Source organism: Galendromus occidentalis, unplaced genomic scaffold (assembly GCF_000255335.2).
Source record: "Galendromus occidentalis unplaced genomic scaffold, Mocc_1.1 scf7180000077526, whole genome shotgun sequence".
Classification (NCBI taxonomy): domain Eukaryota; kingdom Metazoa; phylum Arthropoda; class Arachnida; order Mesostigmata; family Phytoseiidae; genus Galendromus; species Galendromus occidentalis.
This window is the reverse complement of record NW_003805514.1, coordinates 95,537-114,194: the sequence shown is the minus strand read 5'-3', so window position 1 is coordinate 114,194 and position 18,658 is coordinate 95,537. Positions and strand designations below refer to the sequence as shown.

At 50.5% G+C, this 18,658-nt stretch overlaps 1 protein-coding gene and 1 pseudogene across 1 annotated transcript; one reads left to right on the top strand and one right to left on the bottom strand.

The window, feature by feature from the left end:
* The first annotated feature begins 1,956 nt into the window (after nt 1-1,956).
* LOC100905884 (uncharacterized) lies at nt 1,957-11,245 on the top strand (annotated as a pseudogene).
* Nucleotides 11,246-12,742: 1,497 nt separating this feature from the next.
* On the bottom strand, nt 12,743-16,035 carry LOC100905741 (calphotin). The gene is made up of 5 exons (XM_003747916.1): nt 15,959-16,035; nt 15,650-15,809; nt 14,932-15,033; nt 13,465-14,784; nt 12,743-13,201 (listed from the first exon to the last, which is right to left on the bottom strand). Exons 1-5 carry the CDS (start codon nt 16,033-16,035, stop codon nt 12,743-12,745), a joined length of 2,118 nt encoding a protein of 705 aa, XP_003747964.1.
* Between the last annotated feature and the right edge of the window lie 2,623 nt (nt 16,036-18,658).

Here is an 18,658-nt window from a genome sequence, read left to right as displayed (position 1 = left end):
AACGTCGGACGCTTCCCGGAGCGGTTGTTCAAGTAACAGGCGATCTGGAGCATCGTCCTGATCCTTGGAAGTGAAATATTGTCGACTCTATGGTCGAAAGTCCTCTACTTATCTTTGATGATGCCGTGAACGGCTTCCAGAGCCCACCGAATTCTAGCCGTTTTCTGACTCCAGATGGAACGAGACGACGCGCAGCCGTTGAACCGCAAAGGAAACACAACCTCTCAGTGCTGGCAACTCTGTTGGAGGGCACTTCGATGAGTTCGACCGGTTCAGGTGAAGCGAGAGGCTCTTCGTAGTCGGAGTCAAAGCTCATTGGTGACTCATGAGCGCTGCTGGTCGATTGACCGGCGACTGGAGCTACCTCCATGTTCTTCTGAACATCTTCCGCCACATCCTGTCACATGAAAACACGACACGATTCACATACTCCGTCGCCGATTCTCACGTCAATGTTCGGGAATGTGACTCGACTTAGTTGTGCGACTTCGCTGCTCTTGATTCTTGATCAAGTTCACACGTCTCTTTCCTTTCGGTCACTTCTCACAGGCTCTGCACTGAATATCCGGCATCTCCACGAATGAATGGTGAACTCGGGAACGAACACAGGTGGAGCAATGAGTGATAACGGAGCGCGAGAACAGAGAACTTGGCGGCGAAGATTTTTCCAGCAGTCGTTCCGTGAGCGGCGCGCGCGCGTACGGTGTTTCGTCAGCAGTCGGCATTGCCGGCTCTCTCTTCCAAAGAGGGCGTTTTTTCCCCGCTTTTTCTCAGAGAGCTCGCGTCTGCTCGAAACGCGGGAACATCTGAATTATCGCCGCGGCGATTGGCGACTCCTTGGCATGTCATTGGAAGACGATAGCCATGAAGACTGGTGACTTTTCCTTACGGGGATCGATTGGTAGTGCATGCTTATAGGATGATGGCCCCCAAATCGAGGGTTATTAATGGAAAACGCTCGGAAACGACGCAATACCAAAAAAAGAGAACACCAAACCGGTGCAATCGCATTCGCAGGAACGCGAGGGTCTCAAAAAAAAACTTGTCCCAAGCGATTCCAGCTTGGTAATCATACTTTTTTCCGGAAAAATCACGAAAAAATGACTTTTCCGGAAGAAAATCGGTCTGTATCTCATGGAAAAATATATTTCAGGACGGTGAACGGGACATGGTCTTGTAGCTCTTGTTCCCAGCTTTCGAACGCCACCAAGCGCAAGTCTCTAACTGATTCCGTTCTCGCGCAATGACCGTTCCAAGATTCCAGGTGTTTTCAGGGGTCCGAATACACTTTAATTTTTCTTCCGCATACCATTCGGACTTGAAAAGCGATTGAGATGATCTGAGTGCGTCAATATGCTCCTAAAGAGTGGGACATTACGCCACGCAATCCATTTCGAAAATCGGAGTCGTGGCCGAAAACCCCCCCTTACCCAGCTGTACCCTTTGAACCAGGAAGACATCTCGACTGGAAAACCTACGATTATATGCCTGATATTGCCAAAACAGGATAGATATTCAGCTCGGCGGTCCGCGGGGGCAAAACCAGATTTCGACGGTCCGCGGACTCGGAGAAGTTGCCGTCGCCTGTTATAGAGGCAGGGTCCAGATCGGAGTCTCTATCACATCTCATCGAGAGTACGAGTGAGAAGTCGAGTTACCATCCATCAAGATAATGGGAGACACCCGGAATGGTTGGCTTGCATGGCTACGTCAGTTTGAGTGCATACACCTGAACACGTAAGGAAAACGAAAGTGTCCGGACAACAACGATATCCCGGATCCCGAACGTCGACGAGTTGAGAAAATCCCGAGGACCAGAGTATCCAGAAGAGTTATCGTGTTCAGTCGCAAGGATCTGCCTACCAAAGAGAGGAATTCACGACCAATCATGAGACAACCCTAAGCTCCACCCCTCGAATCGGATCTTTTGGCACCGACAGCAACTCCGGCAGGAACATGGGTAAGTTCGATTTTTCGAGATCTGGGTTTTCATAGAAACTTCCTGAACCTCTCATGGAGGCTTTGTCGAGGATCGAGAGGCATTGAAAGGGCGATCCTCCACCGCAGGATTCGCGAACCATCCGCCGATGTTCAACACAACTCCTTCGATCAACTTCCTAGAAGACGAGGAGCGTCTTCCGATCCTAGCCGATGAGGATACCCGGACTCGATACATGAATCGTTATCCCGTCGGCGACGTGTGCAAATCAGATTGCGATCTGATGTGCCGCGAGCATTACCACTGTATAACAGGTAAGCTCCGTTTGACTTTTCGGAGCGAGTCGCCTCCGCGACTCCCTGCGCAATCGATTCCATGAATTTCCCGAAGAAACGCGAGAGACCAGCCAAGCTGGATTCACCGAAAACTCCCGTTCCTACATCGTTGGCTGTCGCGCTCAGCGCCTCCGCAGCTTCCGTTACCCCTCTGAGTGGGCAGCTGACGTATAAAAAGCTGAAGATGCTCTCCGAGAGCAGAGACGGATTCAAATTGAGCGGAAACGAGTCGCTGTCCGACGAATCGTTCGAAGGATTCGATGTCTTTCAGGACGGGGCTCAATGCCACGACGTACTGTGTTCGTTTTCCGGCAAACGCCATGTCCATTGCAACGTCGAACGATGCTCCTACGCGACTAATCGCGATGACATTCTCGACCTTCATTCTGGTTTCCACCAAAATATCGACATAAGCGAGAATTATGAGGTCTACGACAGCAGCATCGACTGCCGGCGACCTCACTGCGAGAGCAACCGAAAGATTCGTCATTTCCACTGCACCCGCCGTAAGTATTCGAGCCAGATGTAGCTGTCACATCACCGCAGGTTTGGCTAACTGTGTTCTCGGGCGACATTGTCGTTCGTTCAATGTCAGTCACTGTCGGACATGCTTCAATTGGAACCGAGCGACCGGCGCGGCTCCGGTGCTAGACTGGACGGCGAACGAGCCCGTTTCGGCGGACGTGCGGGTGCACATCCGAGCATGCGGCTGCGATCAGTCGTTCGTGCGGATGTCCGCCGTGAGCGCGCATGACGCGACTCACGAGACGCTTGCGACTCCGGTCAAAAGCGAACCGATGGCAGCGAATCTGTCGTCGCCCGAAGACCAAAGAAACGCCAACTCGAGTCCTCTGTCGAAGAAGACTTAAGACGGCGAGGACTCGCCTCCGGCTGGCCTCAGAGCGAAGTCGTCCGGGATTCTCTCCCCGTTGCCGAAAGAGGAGGCGCCGTCCTCCCTTCCCAAGGAACATTCCGCACAATCCCTGCAACAGCATTTTAGCGGCCTTCTGAAGCTTCGTCGGGCTCGCCGGGAAATCTCTCGAGTCCGGCCCGGTTCCCAGCTCTCCTCTGGGGTTTGGGCTCTCCACAAAGCTACATGCCAGGTATGCCTTCACTGAGTGATCTCCAGCAACCCAACGCGTTCCCTCTCGAGCTTCAGCAGCAGTTGGCCGCTCAGCCACTCGCGAATCCCGAGTTCCTCTATGTATGGTGAGTCCGAGCGTTTCGCTCCGAGTTTGGCCATAAGGATACCACTTCAGCACAGCATAAGCGTAGCTCTCAAAATTTCCGTAAATGATGAATGATTAATGATTTATGGTTCTTGATTTGATATCGGAATTACAAGTTGTGGAGTTGTGGATAATCTTCCAGGCACGGCGGGCTCCGCGGCTCTCGGCGGAGACAAGCGAAGTTTTCCGTTCGCCGGATCAGCAAGTCCTCCCGTAGTCGCAAAGAGACCTCGCACGTCCAACTCGACGTCCACGTCGTCGTCTTCATCTTCCTCGACGACAACCGCGACGGGAACGACGGAATCAGGGGAACCCGTTCCTGAAGGATATCTCAAGTTCCGCTTTAATGAAGATTGCGGCTTCCCGTCGTGTAGCTACCGCAAGCACCAAACGCACTTTTACTGCACGCGGCTGAATTGCAACTATTCATTCTGCGACAAAACTCGCTTTTCGCAGCATTCTGCGCGTCACGAGCGAACATGGAGGACGAATTCCAGCGATACCGAGCAAATCTCTCGTGTGGCCGAGCGGATTACGCGGCAAATCCCAGCAACACGGCTAAAGCGTCACACTACCACTGTACGGAGTGCGACTTCCAATGGATTTCCAACCAATTTTCCAATGGATATCAGGTTCTGCTTCACATCAGGAAAGTAGAGGACGTCGGTCAATTTGGAAGAAATTGTCTTCCCAGATACAGTGCATTCAAGCGGAATGGATATAACCCCAATGCAATGGATAATTTGACCGCCGGCAGTGAGAATGGATTTCTTGTTGGTGAGGGATTCGTACTCCGAAAACCATTCCCTCCTGCTGCAGAGATGCCTTGCAGCACTTTTTGTCTGCCAGCCAGAAGTCACTGTCTCCCCTTCTGGAGTGCATTCCGCGCTGGAGAGCAATTCTTTACCTTGCTGACCATCCGTGGATTTCTAGTGAGCCTGAGTTGTGTTCGGAGAACTTTGTTTCTTGTTCTCGCGATACTCGTAACACTTGAATTTCTTGTGCCTTTTTTTCCCACAGAAGTGGCATAAACCGCTGAATTTCCGCTGAGAACCGGACCTCGAATCATGGCTCTTCTCGAGCAGAGCAACCGTATTTTGGTTCTCTTGAACGGCAGTAATCGAGCTCGTGTCTTTTGACAACATCTTGACTTTCAGCAAACGAGGAATGAGGTTGAGCCGAGTCTGCTCAGCTGCTCCGAGATCATCCCATGCCACCACCAAACTGAGGTATTTCGTTGGCAGTTGCAAGAGTTTTGAGGTTACCTCGTCCTCCCCAAAAACTTTTCTTAAGTCTGTCAGTCTCTGTACCATCGACTAGACATCCGAGATATGCTTAGCCATATCCATCGACTCAGTCATCTTGTACGCATAGAATTCTTGCCTCAGAAGGCTTACTGACAAGTGTGATCGAGACTCATAAAGAGTTGATAGGCGCTCCCACATATCCTTCGCTGTTCGGACATTCATGATAGCCCGTACGACTGATGACTCCACAGAATTGAGGATGACTGCCTATGCTTTCGCGTCGGCTCTGTTCCAATCCCCAGCTCCTAGAACGATAGAACCGTCCACAGTACCGAACCAGGCGTTCGCTTCGAGATACGCTTGGACCTGAACTCTCCAAACTGGAAAATCATTCTTGCCATCGAGTTTCGCCACTTGCAATTTATCCATCCTGATTGTCTTGATCTCTCTTCCTCAGTTGCGCTCCCCTTTTTCTTTGCTTGTCAGCGTCGGCTTGGGCCAAACACCTGTGAAGGTTGAGCAATGAGTGTCACACACCCCTGGATATTGAGAGAAAACACTGGCCAATGTTTCCGACACGTCGTCAGGGGAAGACCGTGAAATCCGGGAGCGACCCGGTGAGTCCGCACTGCGTGGCGGTTCGAGCCTAACTGACTTGGAAACTGATTCAGGGGGAAGAATCGATGTACTTCGTCCTCCATGCAACGAAATTTGAGGCACTTTGCGACCCTGTAACTCGTGTCGTACTACACGTATCCACTAGTTGTATGCAGCGATGGGGAGAGAATTAATGGAGGTATCTGTCGTTCAATTTCCGTGGTTATTCCTGGCGGTCTTGGAGGTTTCCGGGAATGATTTCGGAATTTCGGATGCACCTGAAATACTCCCGGATAGCGTATAAATAGGGAATTTTCTCCGAATATATTGAATTTCTGTGAAACATACGAGAAGGGTAGCGAAGATTCAGATGAGCTCGACCGGCGGGAAACAACTCATTGGTCTGAACGAGTCGATCAAGGAGACAATAAATTATTTCCTGATATTGATTGAGATCAAAGCAGCGATTCACGGCGTTCGACATGGTTTCGATTCCGAATCCCCACCGAGTCGCTCGGTTCAACAGGGAATGGAACTTTTTCAGGAAACAATCAGAATTGGTCCCTACCGAGTGCTCGAATAACGTGAGCTCAGCCTTCGCATAAAAGCGCTTGACAAACATTTTGCGATTTCGAACGACGATGCTATCAAGGAGGAGCTTCTCATTGGGAATTCCAGTCGAGAATCTGCTAGGCATTACTTTTACTGGCCATAGTATTGAGGCTGTTCAATCGGGAATCTGTGAGACCATCAGGACGACTCTATCGCAAGACCGAAAGAAGCATGAGACCGACTCTTAAAAGTAGGAAGGCGAAGAAACGGCGGATGGAGAACTCCTTGAACCGACCTGCGGAGAGAGCTCTGACTTCCACCGAAAGATCAGCGCGACACCGAGCGAGGCGTAGTACTGCTGAGGATTCGACAAGTACGCCCGCGATGCCCCTTTGTGCGCAGGCGGGTGCGGATACTCGAAATCTTTCCTCATCATCCAGGAGCCTGCAAGTTAGTGATGTCGATGCCATCTCTAGGTCTCGAGAATACGCCCAATACTGGCAGAGAGCGAAGGCTTACTTCCATCGAACATTCGTAACAAATGAGTTTGGACATGCCTGCGACGTATGCGACCGATTGTGGTTTGAAAGAGACTTGAAGCTGGTGTCTAATCAGATAGCGGAATTCCTCGTAGCTTTTTTCCTGCCGAAGACACAATAGCATTCAAGCTCTGTAGGAATTGCTCCAAAGTTTGTAGGACAGGAAAAATCCCATGCATGAGCAGAAGCAACGGGTATAGATATCCACCGAGGCCATCGAATTTACCTAAACTGGATATTTTGACTGAAAGACTGGTATCGCCTCGAATACCTTACATGCAAATCCGACGCTTGAGACGCGACGGTTCATACGGCATCATCGGGCAAGTGATAAATGTGCCGGTTGACGTTGACACGATGGTTCGTAGTTTGCCTAGGTCTCTGGACGATGATTATGCTTTCAATGTGAATCTCAAAAAAAACATCGTCCATAAATCTTCGTATCTCAGCGGCTTCGTGAAAAAATCGACCGTGGAAACCTGGCTGCGATTCCTCGTAGAACAACCACTTTACAAACACCACAATATAAGCGTGGATTGGTCCGTCTTCAAGAGCTACGCCGGAAACCCCGACGCTGAGCACGACATCGAGCCTTCAGATGCGGGGACGGCGCCGGAGTCTGAACTGATCAACTCAAGGCAGCACACAATGGTCTGGAACGAAGAACATTGTTTGGACATCGCACCAGGCCAAAATCGAACGCCCGAGAGTTTACTATTCGACTCATTCGCCGAGGAATTATCTTTTCCGGCCATATATCTTGGGTGTGGACGCCAAATCTCCACCGATGGTGGAGGACAAGCACGCTCAACAGCGTACAAAAAATGCATGTCCGAAATCAGGAGACGCGACCGTCGCGGTGTAACACCGCATCATGTGCTCTACATGGCGATGAAGATACTCCGACTCCGAGTGCGAGACGGTATACAGAACATGTTTCGATGCTTAAGATCATCGGAAAAAATAACTCGGGCATTGATAGAGAATCGGAACTTCGTAGAGAGATTGATCGATGCCAATCAAGCTTTCTTGAAAACAATCCCGAATTCTGTACAATATTGGGCTTCAAGGAAGAGAGACCTATTCGCCATGATTCGGCAATTGGGCAAGCCCACAGCGTTCCTGACCATGAGTGCTAATGAGACCCACTGGCCCGATCTGTTGAAAATTCTTTACGGTCTGTCAGAAGAATATAAATCGGATGCCACTGACATCGGGATAGAGAATATCCTCGACAGACTAGACAGATACAAGCTTGCTCATCTGGTCGCAGAGGACCCGGTGACATGTGCCATATATTTCCACAAGCTTGTTCAAGTTGTCATGTCCATTCTACAGTCAAAAAATCTCACAATCCGTTCGGCAAGCATAGAGTCATTGACTACTTTTTGCGAATCGAGTTTCAACATCGGGGCAGTCCCCACGCTCATATCTTATTGTGGTTGGCAGAAGATCCGAATGAGAGTCTAGATGAACACATGCCTCACACAGTTCAGTTAATAACCGACTTATGCAGCGTCGATAAAAGCGATCTTGAGGACCAAGAACTGATTTGTAATCAAACTCACGCGCACACCTTCACCTGCAAGAAAAGAGGCGAGAAGCACTGCCGTTTCGATATCCCATACTGGCCCATTTGTCGCACCACGGTCCTCTTGCCGTTAAGCAAGGAAGATCCCCGGAGAAGAACCCTCAAAAAAAATGGATGGATGCTCGGGAAAAACTGGAAACCAAAGCCTATGACTCGATCGAGGCTTTCTTACTAGACATAAGCTGTGATTATAAATCCTACTTGGATTTGATAAGGTCTAGTTTGAAGCGTCCCACAGTTCTTTTCAAGAGGGATATGTCACAAATATTCATAAACACCTTTAATCCATGGATAGCTTCAGTGCTGAAGTCCAACATGGACCTACAAATTATTCTAGATCCTTACTCTTGTGCAACATATGTCGTCGAATACGTCAACAAGTCGAACAGGGGAATCAGCAATCTGCACCAAGAATTGTTGAAAATTCACGAGCAAAATCCGGAGTACGATCAGGCTCAACTAATGTCCAAGGTCGGGCTCAAAATGCTCAACAGCGTCGAGATGCCAGCTCAAGAAGCAGCATGGTACCTGTTACGGCAACCGATGAGTAAAGCATCACGAGCTACTGTTATGATACCCACTATGTGTTCGCATGAAAGATATAAAGCTCGAAAGGCAAAGAGAACAATGGACAGCGAAGGCATACCCGCGGAGAGCACCGATATATGGACAAAATCGATAATTGAGAAGTACGAGGAACGCCCTTCTGCCTTGGAAGACATCACTCTGGCTCAATTCTCGGCCTGGTACGAATCTGGATCGAAAAGACAAGACGACAACGATCCCAGCGATTCAATGGATAACCATTCTGATAACAGTGATGATGAGAATAACGTCACTACCTACAGACGCCGGAAGATTTGTAGAGTGATAAGATACCGGAACTACGATCAGAAAGATGTGAGAGACTATAAGCGGGAGATGGTAACTTTCCACGAGCCTTTCCGTAATGAGCTCATAGAAATCATAGACCGGGACGCATTCCTCGATACCTATACTGAAAAAGAGTGGCAGATCCTGGAGCGACGAAAGGAGTTCGAATCCAATATCGACATAGAACTTATTATGAAAGAAATCGAAGCTCTATGCACGATGGACGAGAGATCTGAAGCGAATCCTGATGAGCCACAAAATATGACTTCCGATCCGATGAACGAGCCCAATAATGATGACATACTGGAGTTCACGAATCATGCCGCAGTGAGCGCGATAAAACCGCGGAGCAATGTAATGAGCAAGGAAGAATATTGTGGCATGATGCGTCAAACGAATGCAGAACAACGCGAACTAATCTTAGAAGTGATACATCGCTTATCAACACCCGATCGCAAACCCATACAAATTTTCCTGACCGGACCTGCGGGAAGCGGCAAAACGTTCACGCTCAAGGCTCTGATGGAAACCTACAACCGATACTCCCAACAGCATGATTCTATCAATAACGCTTACATTGCTACAGCAACAACAGGCAAAGCAGCTGTCGCGCTTGACGGAGTGACTGTGCATAGTGCATTCCGTTTGACAATATCGAGACAAACTCATCAACTATCTCATGATCTCCTACAAACTTATCGCCATCTGCTTCGAAATGTGAGATGTATCATAGTCGATGAAATAAGTATGTGCAGTTCGAATTTATTCAACGCCATCAACTCAAGGCTACAGAGCATGACCGGGAACTTCGATCAAAACTTCGGCGACGTAGACCTCATTGTTTGCGGTGATTTGAAAGAATTACCTCCGGTCAATGCTGCCCCAGTTTATAGTGCTACGAAGAACTCACTTGGAGGGAGGCCGCTTCTCTGGCAATCTCTGGATTATTTCCCTTTGGTGCAAGTCATGCGTCAGAAGAATATTGACTTCTCGAATATTCGGACGAAAATTGGGAGCGGCGAAGCGTTGACGCCACAAGAAACGGATATCATTCAATCCCGATTCCGAACACGAGAATGGTGCGAAACTCATCTATCTACAGAAATAGTGCGCTTATATTTCAATAACGCAGACGTCGAAAAATATAACGCCAATGCTATTCCGACAACAGAGACAACGGAAATATCAATCGCGATGGATTCGTATACCGGGTACAGAACCGATGGTGAAAGGCGGGAAGCTATCGGAAAAGTCCACAAAATGAACTCACGCGACACCGGCAACTTGGCATACCAGATAACATTGACCAAAGGTTATCCATACATGTTGACCACAAATATTAATGTGGAAGACGGACTGGTCAACGGAGCGATCGGCGCATTACGTTATATCGAGCACTTGCCTAACTCACAGGATGAACACGACTATAGACGCCTATGGCTGGAATTCGAATCAGACTTGATAGGGCGCCGTATCCGTGTCAAGAATAGAGCTCATAAACGGAGCAAATCTGGAGAGCTGGATGATCGCTGGGTCCCAATCGACCTACGATCACTCAACATCAACATCACTCCGAAAATCAAATGTCGGCGCCTCCAATTCCCCCGTATTACCGGCTTGCGCCTTGACAATACACAAATCACAAGGGGGAACATTCGAACATATTGTTTATGACTACCACAAGAATCATAAACAACAGCTCGTTTACGTAGCCATCAGCAGAGTGACACACTTGGAAGGTCTCTATCTCACAAACGTCGCTGATGACTTCTGCTTCATCATGCCAGAGGCTCGAATACAACATCAATCCGAGAAGTACAAAACGAGTATAATCGATTAGCAAGGCATCGTCTTCCTACGATAACATCAAAGATAAAGGAATTCATCGATGGGGTCGATAAAGACAGTAGACATCTGATGATTGTGAACATCAATGTACAGAGCCTGAAAGCTCACGCCGAGGACATTTCCTCAGATTCTCTCTTGAAGAAAACAGATCTCTTGGCGGTGACGGAAACATGGATGAATCACGAAACACAACCAATCGCCATCGGAGGCTTCCACATGATCGATCTATGCCCATGCGGGACACGGGCGGGCGGAGTAGCTTTATACGCAAAGAATGAATCAGGAATAATTACACTGACACCCATACTTGCCGAAACGCAGGATCGAGAAAACACAGACGCCGTGCATTGTGGGGATATGACAATTTCGCAGGTATGCTGCGCCACGGGGCAAGTTTTCGACCTCATTGTCCTCTACGTGCACCAGGGAATCGGCTTTTTGGCATTGATGAATTTTTGGATCGAAAATTACGCAAATATGAGATCCCTCTTCTAAGCGTAGGAAATTCCATGCCCATGATCATGATGGGAGATTTCAATGCCTCAGTCGACGAACGACTGAAATTGACGGATTTTCTGGATTCGAAATACCAGTTGAGACTCGACAGCAGAATGTCCGAGAAAACCACGCTCGGCCAAACTAGCATTGACCTGACATTTTCAAGAGGAATGGATGTAGCCTGCGAGCCATACATATCTTACTTCTCATATCACTGCCCCGTGTTCAACGAAGTAATATCCATAAGAGGGGAAACAGACGACTTCGGACGCCGAAAAAATTCGATCACTGATACTATATAAAGCCGATCAATTTTCGCTAATTATACCGGACATCGATGATTTATAGAAATTCAAGGTACACGCGACTTGATTGAAAGCTAAATGTACACGATGTCATTTCACAGCAACAGTAGAGAACTAAAATTTCAGTGTTGAAAAGGTGAAAGACGTTTTCACGCAATATTACGGTAGTGGTGTCGACACTACCTGCGCGGGTTTTTTGGTTGCGAGGCGAAGGAAGTTACTCACTCGACTTCGGGCCACCCTGGAAGCTTCCCCCGACGATTATTTATTGCAGAATACCAAATACAGATCATATAGTTTTCCCCTCCCGATGGAGCAGTCGCTGAAAACCGACAACGACGGCAAGAGCTATCGCGGGATCGGACTTCGGTCCGCGACAATGAGGAAGAACTAGAGGAGTAGATCGGAGAACTACACCGATGATAAGGGCGAAAATGACAAGTGATTTAATCTATGGAGAATAACGATTAATATATATATGGTAGTCCAGACTCCAGACATGCGCAGTCAGGGTCAACGAATCTCCATCTTAACAGGTCTCAAATAAACATCGTCTTGAGATGCAGGGAGAAAGGGCGATTGACCGTTCACCTTCTGCTCCCGACATTTCGCGCTATACGATCATAATATGATCCCGAGCTTGAGCTCGCAGAGGATACCATACCTTCGTACGTACTCGAGTCGGACCTCCACGCTATGCTGAATGAATTGAGCAGAGCTCACCTCAGAATCTGACTCATTGTAAGCGATCTCAAGGTTCAAAGGAATCTCGGACATTTTTCCGTGACAATGGGAAACCTCTTCGAAGAGCTTTGGTCTTTGTTGCTCAAGCGATCGAGTGGCGCTGGCGTACACAGAATTGATTCGAGACTCGTAAAGTGGACGAGGGACGGAATCGAACAATCCTGTAAGACTTCAGAGGCTCCCGGCGGATAACAGACTGCGAAGAAAAATGCCGGAGTCGAGTACTGGCACAAATTATGCGAGCGTCCATCTCAGAGTTTATTTCCATCATCAATATACATAACTTGGGATAAATCACATCTGAAACACACGTAGCTAATGAGACGTTTATTGACGAATGAGTCGGATGTTCCATGCTGCGTGATCAGTGACGGAGGATCACTCGGAGACTATGTCTACCGGTGAACCGGAAAATCAAATAGCATGACTCATGTGGAGGAAGTTCTCATTTTTTCCTGTAGCCGAGAGGAACCGGCGAATAGGAGTATCCATAGAAGGACGGTGAATGTCCATACATGTAGTGGTATACACGGGTGTAAGCGTTCGGCTTGACGAGCTCGTGGGTGTAACCATTGACGTTTGCTGTCACGGAAGAGACACCGGTAGAAGCGAGCGATGCTCCAACCAAAGGCCCGGCTGGAACAGCGTGCGCGGCGACGGGCCCTGCCAACGGCGCGGGCTCATCGAAAGCTGGAGCGGCGAACACAGCTGGCTTGGCGATGCTCGATTCAACGCTCAGAGGTCCGTAGCTATAGATGGGTCGGCTCGCAGAAGGAGCTGCGTAAACTGGTGTAGAGTAAGTCGGTAGAGAAGCCAACTTTGTGACGGGAGCGGCGGCGTAGGCAGCCGACACTCTAGCGTAGGCGGGGGCGGCGACCGGGCCGTAGGCGTAACCGGGAGACACCTATAGTATCGAATGCATTTTACTTTCTCGCTTTGGGCTCCGAGTCTTACTGCGGCCAACTAACCGTATGGGAAGGTTACCTCATGGGAACCGATGTACTCTCCGACGGGAGCGTACCCGGCGAAGTCTTGAATCTGGAAGATCTTTTTTAGGAGGGGAAACCGAACACCCGACAAGTCATCACCAAGTAATCCTCTCATGCTCAGTAGAAGAAGGGAACGGGGGAACTCATTTCTGAAAATTTTGTTCCCGAAGGTATTTACCTTTGCAACTGCTGGACCCGAGTAGGCGTGGTGAGACGTTCCGTAACCCAGGGCAGCGGGACCGTAGGCCACTTGTTTCTGTACGACCGGAGCAGCGGCTACAGGGGCGGCGGCATACGCGGCGCTAGCGTACTGATTCTGCACGAGAGCAGGGGCAGCTGAGTAGGCCAGGCTTTTCCCGATGACAGGTGACACCGGCGCTGCTGAGACGCCGTAGGAGCGAATGGGTGCAGAAGCGTACGACACGGAAGGAGCGTACGAGGCCACGGGAGCTGCGCTCGCGTATGACGCAACTGGAGCTGCGGCGTACGATGTGATCGGAGCCGCAGCGTATGAAGCGACCGGAGCCGCGGCGTATTTCGCTACGGGAGCGACGGCAGCGTACTTGGTGACGGGGGCGGCAGTGGCGTAAGCAGTCACGGGAACCGCAGAATAAGGAGCCACCGGGGCAGCCGCATAGGCGGCTGCAGGAGCGTAAGACGCGACAGGGGCGGCGGCGACAGGGGCCACAACAGCTGAGGCGACAGGTGCGGCGGGAGCGACCTCAAGGGTCGACGAAACTACGGGAGCCTCTTGATAGTGCACGGCGGGACTGTGTAGCGATCGGTAGAATTTCTGCGCAGCGATGTGCTGAGGCACGTAGTGGTTGAGCATGTGGTCGACGGACGGTCCGACCACGGTTCCGAAATGCGCGGGGGCTTTGTAGACAACGGGGGCGGCAGGAATCGCCGGGGCGGCGGCAACGGGCGCATAAGTGTGAGCAGGCGCATAGGGCTGGACGGGAGCGATCGGCGCATTGTAGGCGATAGCCTTCTGCAGAGGATGGGCTGCTTGGGCCGCAAGATACGAACCGATGTGCGCGGGCATACCACCGATCAGGTTGGACACCGAAGGCCCCAAAACCGAGCTGAAGTGCATCGGTTGCTTATGATAACCGACCGGAGCGATAATCGGAGCGGAGACTTGAGCCACCGGAGCGGAATACGCGCCGAGAACAGGGGCGGCGACAGAATGAGCGAGACCGACATTGATGCCCGTCACGTGGTCGAGATGCATAGGAGCTGCGTAGGGAACAGCGACCGGGGCTTTGTTGATGGTCGTGGCCGCAGGATCCTCGGGGGCGACACCGGGCTCGTTCGACTGCACGGCAGCTCTGAAGCCGTGCTCATCCGCTACGTAATTGACGACACGCACCCGACCGTCGGCATCATGCAAACCGTAGGATCCGATTTTGCGACCCAGTCCATCGCCGGTCTCTTTGCGGAACGAGCCACCGGTTGTGTGTTTCTCATCGTATCCGAATTGATAATTGCCGAGACCCTGGAAATCGGCGTTCGAGTTAGATGCCTTGAATGGCTTCGCCCAAAACCACACGAATCGAAGCGCATGCTCGACCCAATAAATTCCATGTCATCAGAGAGGCGGAGAGCCGTGATTGGATTGCGACTCGATGTCCGGAAAACTTACGTCTTCGCTCCGGTACTGCACCGAAGCACCCTCTTCGTGCACCTTCGGCACCACAACGCCGGCCTTTGCCGCGGCCAAGGCGCACGCTAATGTAAGAAACACCTGAGGAAAGGAATGGGATGAGGAGCGTTGCCGGAAGCTCATGTCACTGCGACTCTAGCCCGCTCTCGGGCTAGTATCTCTTATCGAAATTAGCAAGCTTAGGAATGAAGTTCTACAGGGTGAAAAGTCCCGCTCAAAGGGTCTACGTGGCCGTGTCTCTTACGATGTCGGCATCTGGGATGGCGGCCCGCAGGGGTCCCGCCTGTCTTCTCAGACTTCGGGAGTGGATTCAATTGCAAACGAGCGAAACCGCTAATGAATGAACGAAAGTCCAAGTGCGGGCTCCTTCCCGAGTTTTGTTTGTTCTTCCACTTTCGCGCTAATTGCGAACGCAGTGAATCAGTGCGCTGATCAGAAATGCACTGCTGTCCAAATCGTTTTGACGTCTTTTGTTGTCGGGTGTTTCGCTCTTCAGAAGAAACTCATTGTTGTCCTTAGCGCCGCGGAGAGGAATCCGCTCGGATTTTTCAACAATCCAGATCGCCGTCCTTGTGGGTTCCGATTTTCTGGCCTTATCCGGCCCTTATTTCGTCGACTTCATGCTCATGCATTAACTCCGCCAACATGTGCGTAACACGACAGAAAACAGCATCGGCCCGCTCAGTGCAGTACCAACAGTACTGGGCAGCATGTCGGCATAGTCGTCGAGCGGCCTTGCGAAAAAGTCAAACATTCGCTGCTGAAATCCGCCTCTAGAAATCGTTGTCGCCGTAGCGTCGTCGTCGAAAACCGTTTCTAGATCTGACCCTGAAGACGCGACGGAAAGGCGGTGGCTTCTGTCAGAAGATGAGTTGGTCACTTCCTGAAAGTCGGACAAACTCGCCGCCACTGGTGCTATGCCGATCAGTTCACTTACGCACCTCGACTGCGGTTTGTCGATAACGGACAGAAAACTGAGCGAGGCGTTGGCCGAACCGGAACAAACCTTGACTCTTTATTCTCGTGCGCGACTTCCGACAGAGTTTCCTCGTCTCCGGTTCCTTCGACAGAGCCGCGAACCATGCCGAGAGGATGCTCACCCAAAAATATCCCCACAAGAAGGTGCGGCGAGGATTCAATCGATGGCAGAAAGGCTTGACTTCGAGAACTCGCGAAATTCCTGGCAAGGCTCCAAAGAAGTTGGTTCGCGGGTTCTGTGGAACTTTTGTCGGCTTTCTCGAGGATTCCGATGGGCGAATTTTTCTTCTGGGAGCATAATGAAGCCCGACGAGGCGTTGGCATCCGAACGAGTCAAAGCGCGATTCGGCTCAAAACTCAGCTCACGAAAACTCAGTCGGGTGAATTCCGTACACAAACCGTAAGCGGTTAAACCCCTGCGCCGACGGCAAGGTAATTCGGTAGCAAATAGATCGATTCACAAGCGAAATATCAGCAGGTCGCCTATTTTGAGTCGTATGCTGGACACAGAAACCGTATTCTGACAAGGCTCCCGCTACGCGATATCGTGATCTTTGCCGTAACAATGAGTGCGCGTGGGATCAAATGGTTTATAATGATTTTCACGTCAAACTGTTCTATCAACGCGGTGTCCCAGAATGCATGTTCAGTCTCAGTCGGATTGATAGTTGGGGGAACGGAATCCGATCGCTCGGGATTTACGTGAAGTTTACTCCGGAAGTCATCAAACGCCTGGTCCCCATTATGATCAGATGGAGGGGGAATATTGCGTCAAATTCGGGGATGTCCCGACATACATTTGGCGAGGAGAAGCCTCGCAGCCTCGAGAAGGGCGCAGCGACTTCTCGAAGAAAATAAACCGTCTCCGCGAATCGCGGGAAGAAGAGTCGACTGAACCTGAGTCCACCACTTTCGAAATATGGACTCTTCTGGGAGACCTTCGACGCCATCAGTCAGATTATTGGTCCAGAGGGACTCGCGCCTCAAAAACGAATTCCACGTTTCCATCTCCGCGCGCAGACACCAAAACTCCAGCAACGGCATGTTCGAGCACCGTATCCGTCGATTGTGAGTAACGCGCACGATCTTGAACGGTTTCAAAAAACCGTTATTCGCTTGCCTGACAATAGCGTCTCGAAACACAGCCCTGCTTCCACGTAATTGAGAATCCTAGCTGAGCACACAAGAAGACTGAGCTAAACACACGGGCAACCGTACCTTCATTCCGAGATTGTCCACTTCGAGGTCCAGACATTCGTTTAAATACGTACGACGTGAAGACCGACCCACCAGGGCAGCGTCAAGGTCACCGCGAGAGAAGGAAAGGATTCTGGCTTGAGCGGCCACTGGCGGCCATCAACGGGACAAACTTCATGAATCACCGAACGCTCCAGAGGAGATCGAACAACAACCGTTACTCGGAACGCATGGAGACGCAGACCATGAAGAGGATCAGATAGACAGCTCCCCGACGAGTCGTTGGGGGCAGCGCACTTCTGATTTCGCGGGCCGAACGGGGCGTGCTACGAAAATCTCACGGAAACTGAGGGATGGTCGTAGATCTTCATGAGCTTTCAGAATTTGGATGAGAATGGAGATATTCTGCGTAATATCTCTTACCACCACCTCGCCAGCGTCTTATTTTAAGTCTCTGTCCCAACCCCGACTTTGAGCAACAGGTATGTGGGATGAGACTTTTTCAGAAATGCTTCTCCGCTGGCGACGTTTCGGTGTCAAGGAAGGATTACATCGGTCTATATGATCCTAAGGCGAGTCCGCACTGGACCGGAGCACGATTCTCAAATGACTGAAGAGAGGATCGCTCTCTGTTGATGAATGCGCCGAGTCTTCCGTCGAGGGAGCTCGCTCGGTGTTCTTCGCTTCTCACATGCTTTTCCCGAACATACTTAAGCTCGTAGCTCCGATGAATATCGACACATTGTACACCATAAAATAGATCGCAGGTTCGTCTGGCTTGGGACGAGGAAGTACTGCCTTGCAACGATGAAGGAGATCCGATAAACAATGGCGCTTTCTACGTGAACCGGTCGGGATTTCGCCCTTCCGACCGAGCGAGTCTTGCCAATGCTCCCCGAACCGAATTTCTCAGGAACCCAGCAAGGAGGGAAGGCTCTGCGAAAGGGGGCGGCGACCAGTCATTCTCGGAATCCGGGCCTCGCATGCCTAATGCCTAACGACACCTTCATAAGGGATTCTTCATTTTCCACAACACCGACAGAAGCTCGCGCTGAGATCACGTCACATATCGATATCCCTCTGAAAATCGACGATCCGCTGTTCGGGGTTTTGTCACAGCCTACCAGAAACCGCGGAACTGAGCTCCAAGAGGAGTATTAAGGCTTCAAAATTATCGAATCTTCCTGCAGGAAGCAAGAAAGTTGAAAAGGAAAAAAATATAATGGGGGTCGGTTGCAATCGACCGTCGGGTAGGATCGATTCCGTTCGCGAGTATCAAGGTATCCAGTAGCCCTCTCTTCCCGCAATGATTCCCATACTAGCCGCAATCGGAGATCCTGGTCAAATTCTGTCGTGGTGTTTGGGGCGACACGTCATCTCACAGGAATTCGATGACCGTGATCCGAAAGACGGGCAGCATGTCGGCATTCTCGGGATAATGTCTCGGATTTGATTTCCAACGCTTCCTGGAGGAGTACCTGCATGAGATCGCTATCTCTCTGGCGCGAGAACTCTCGTCATATTTCACGGA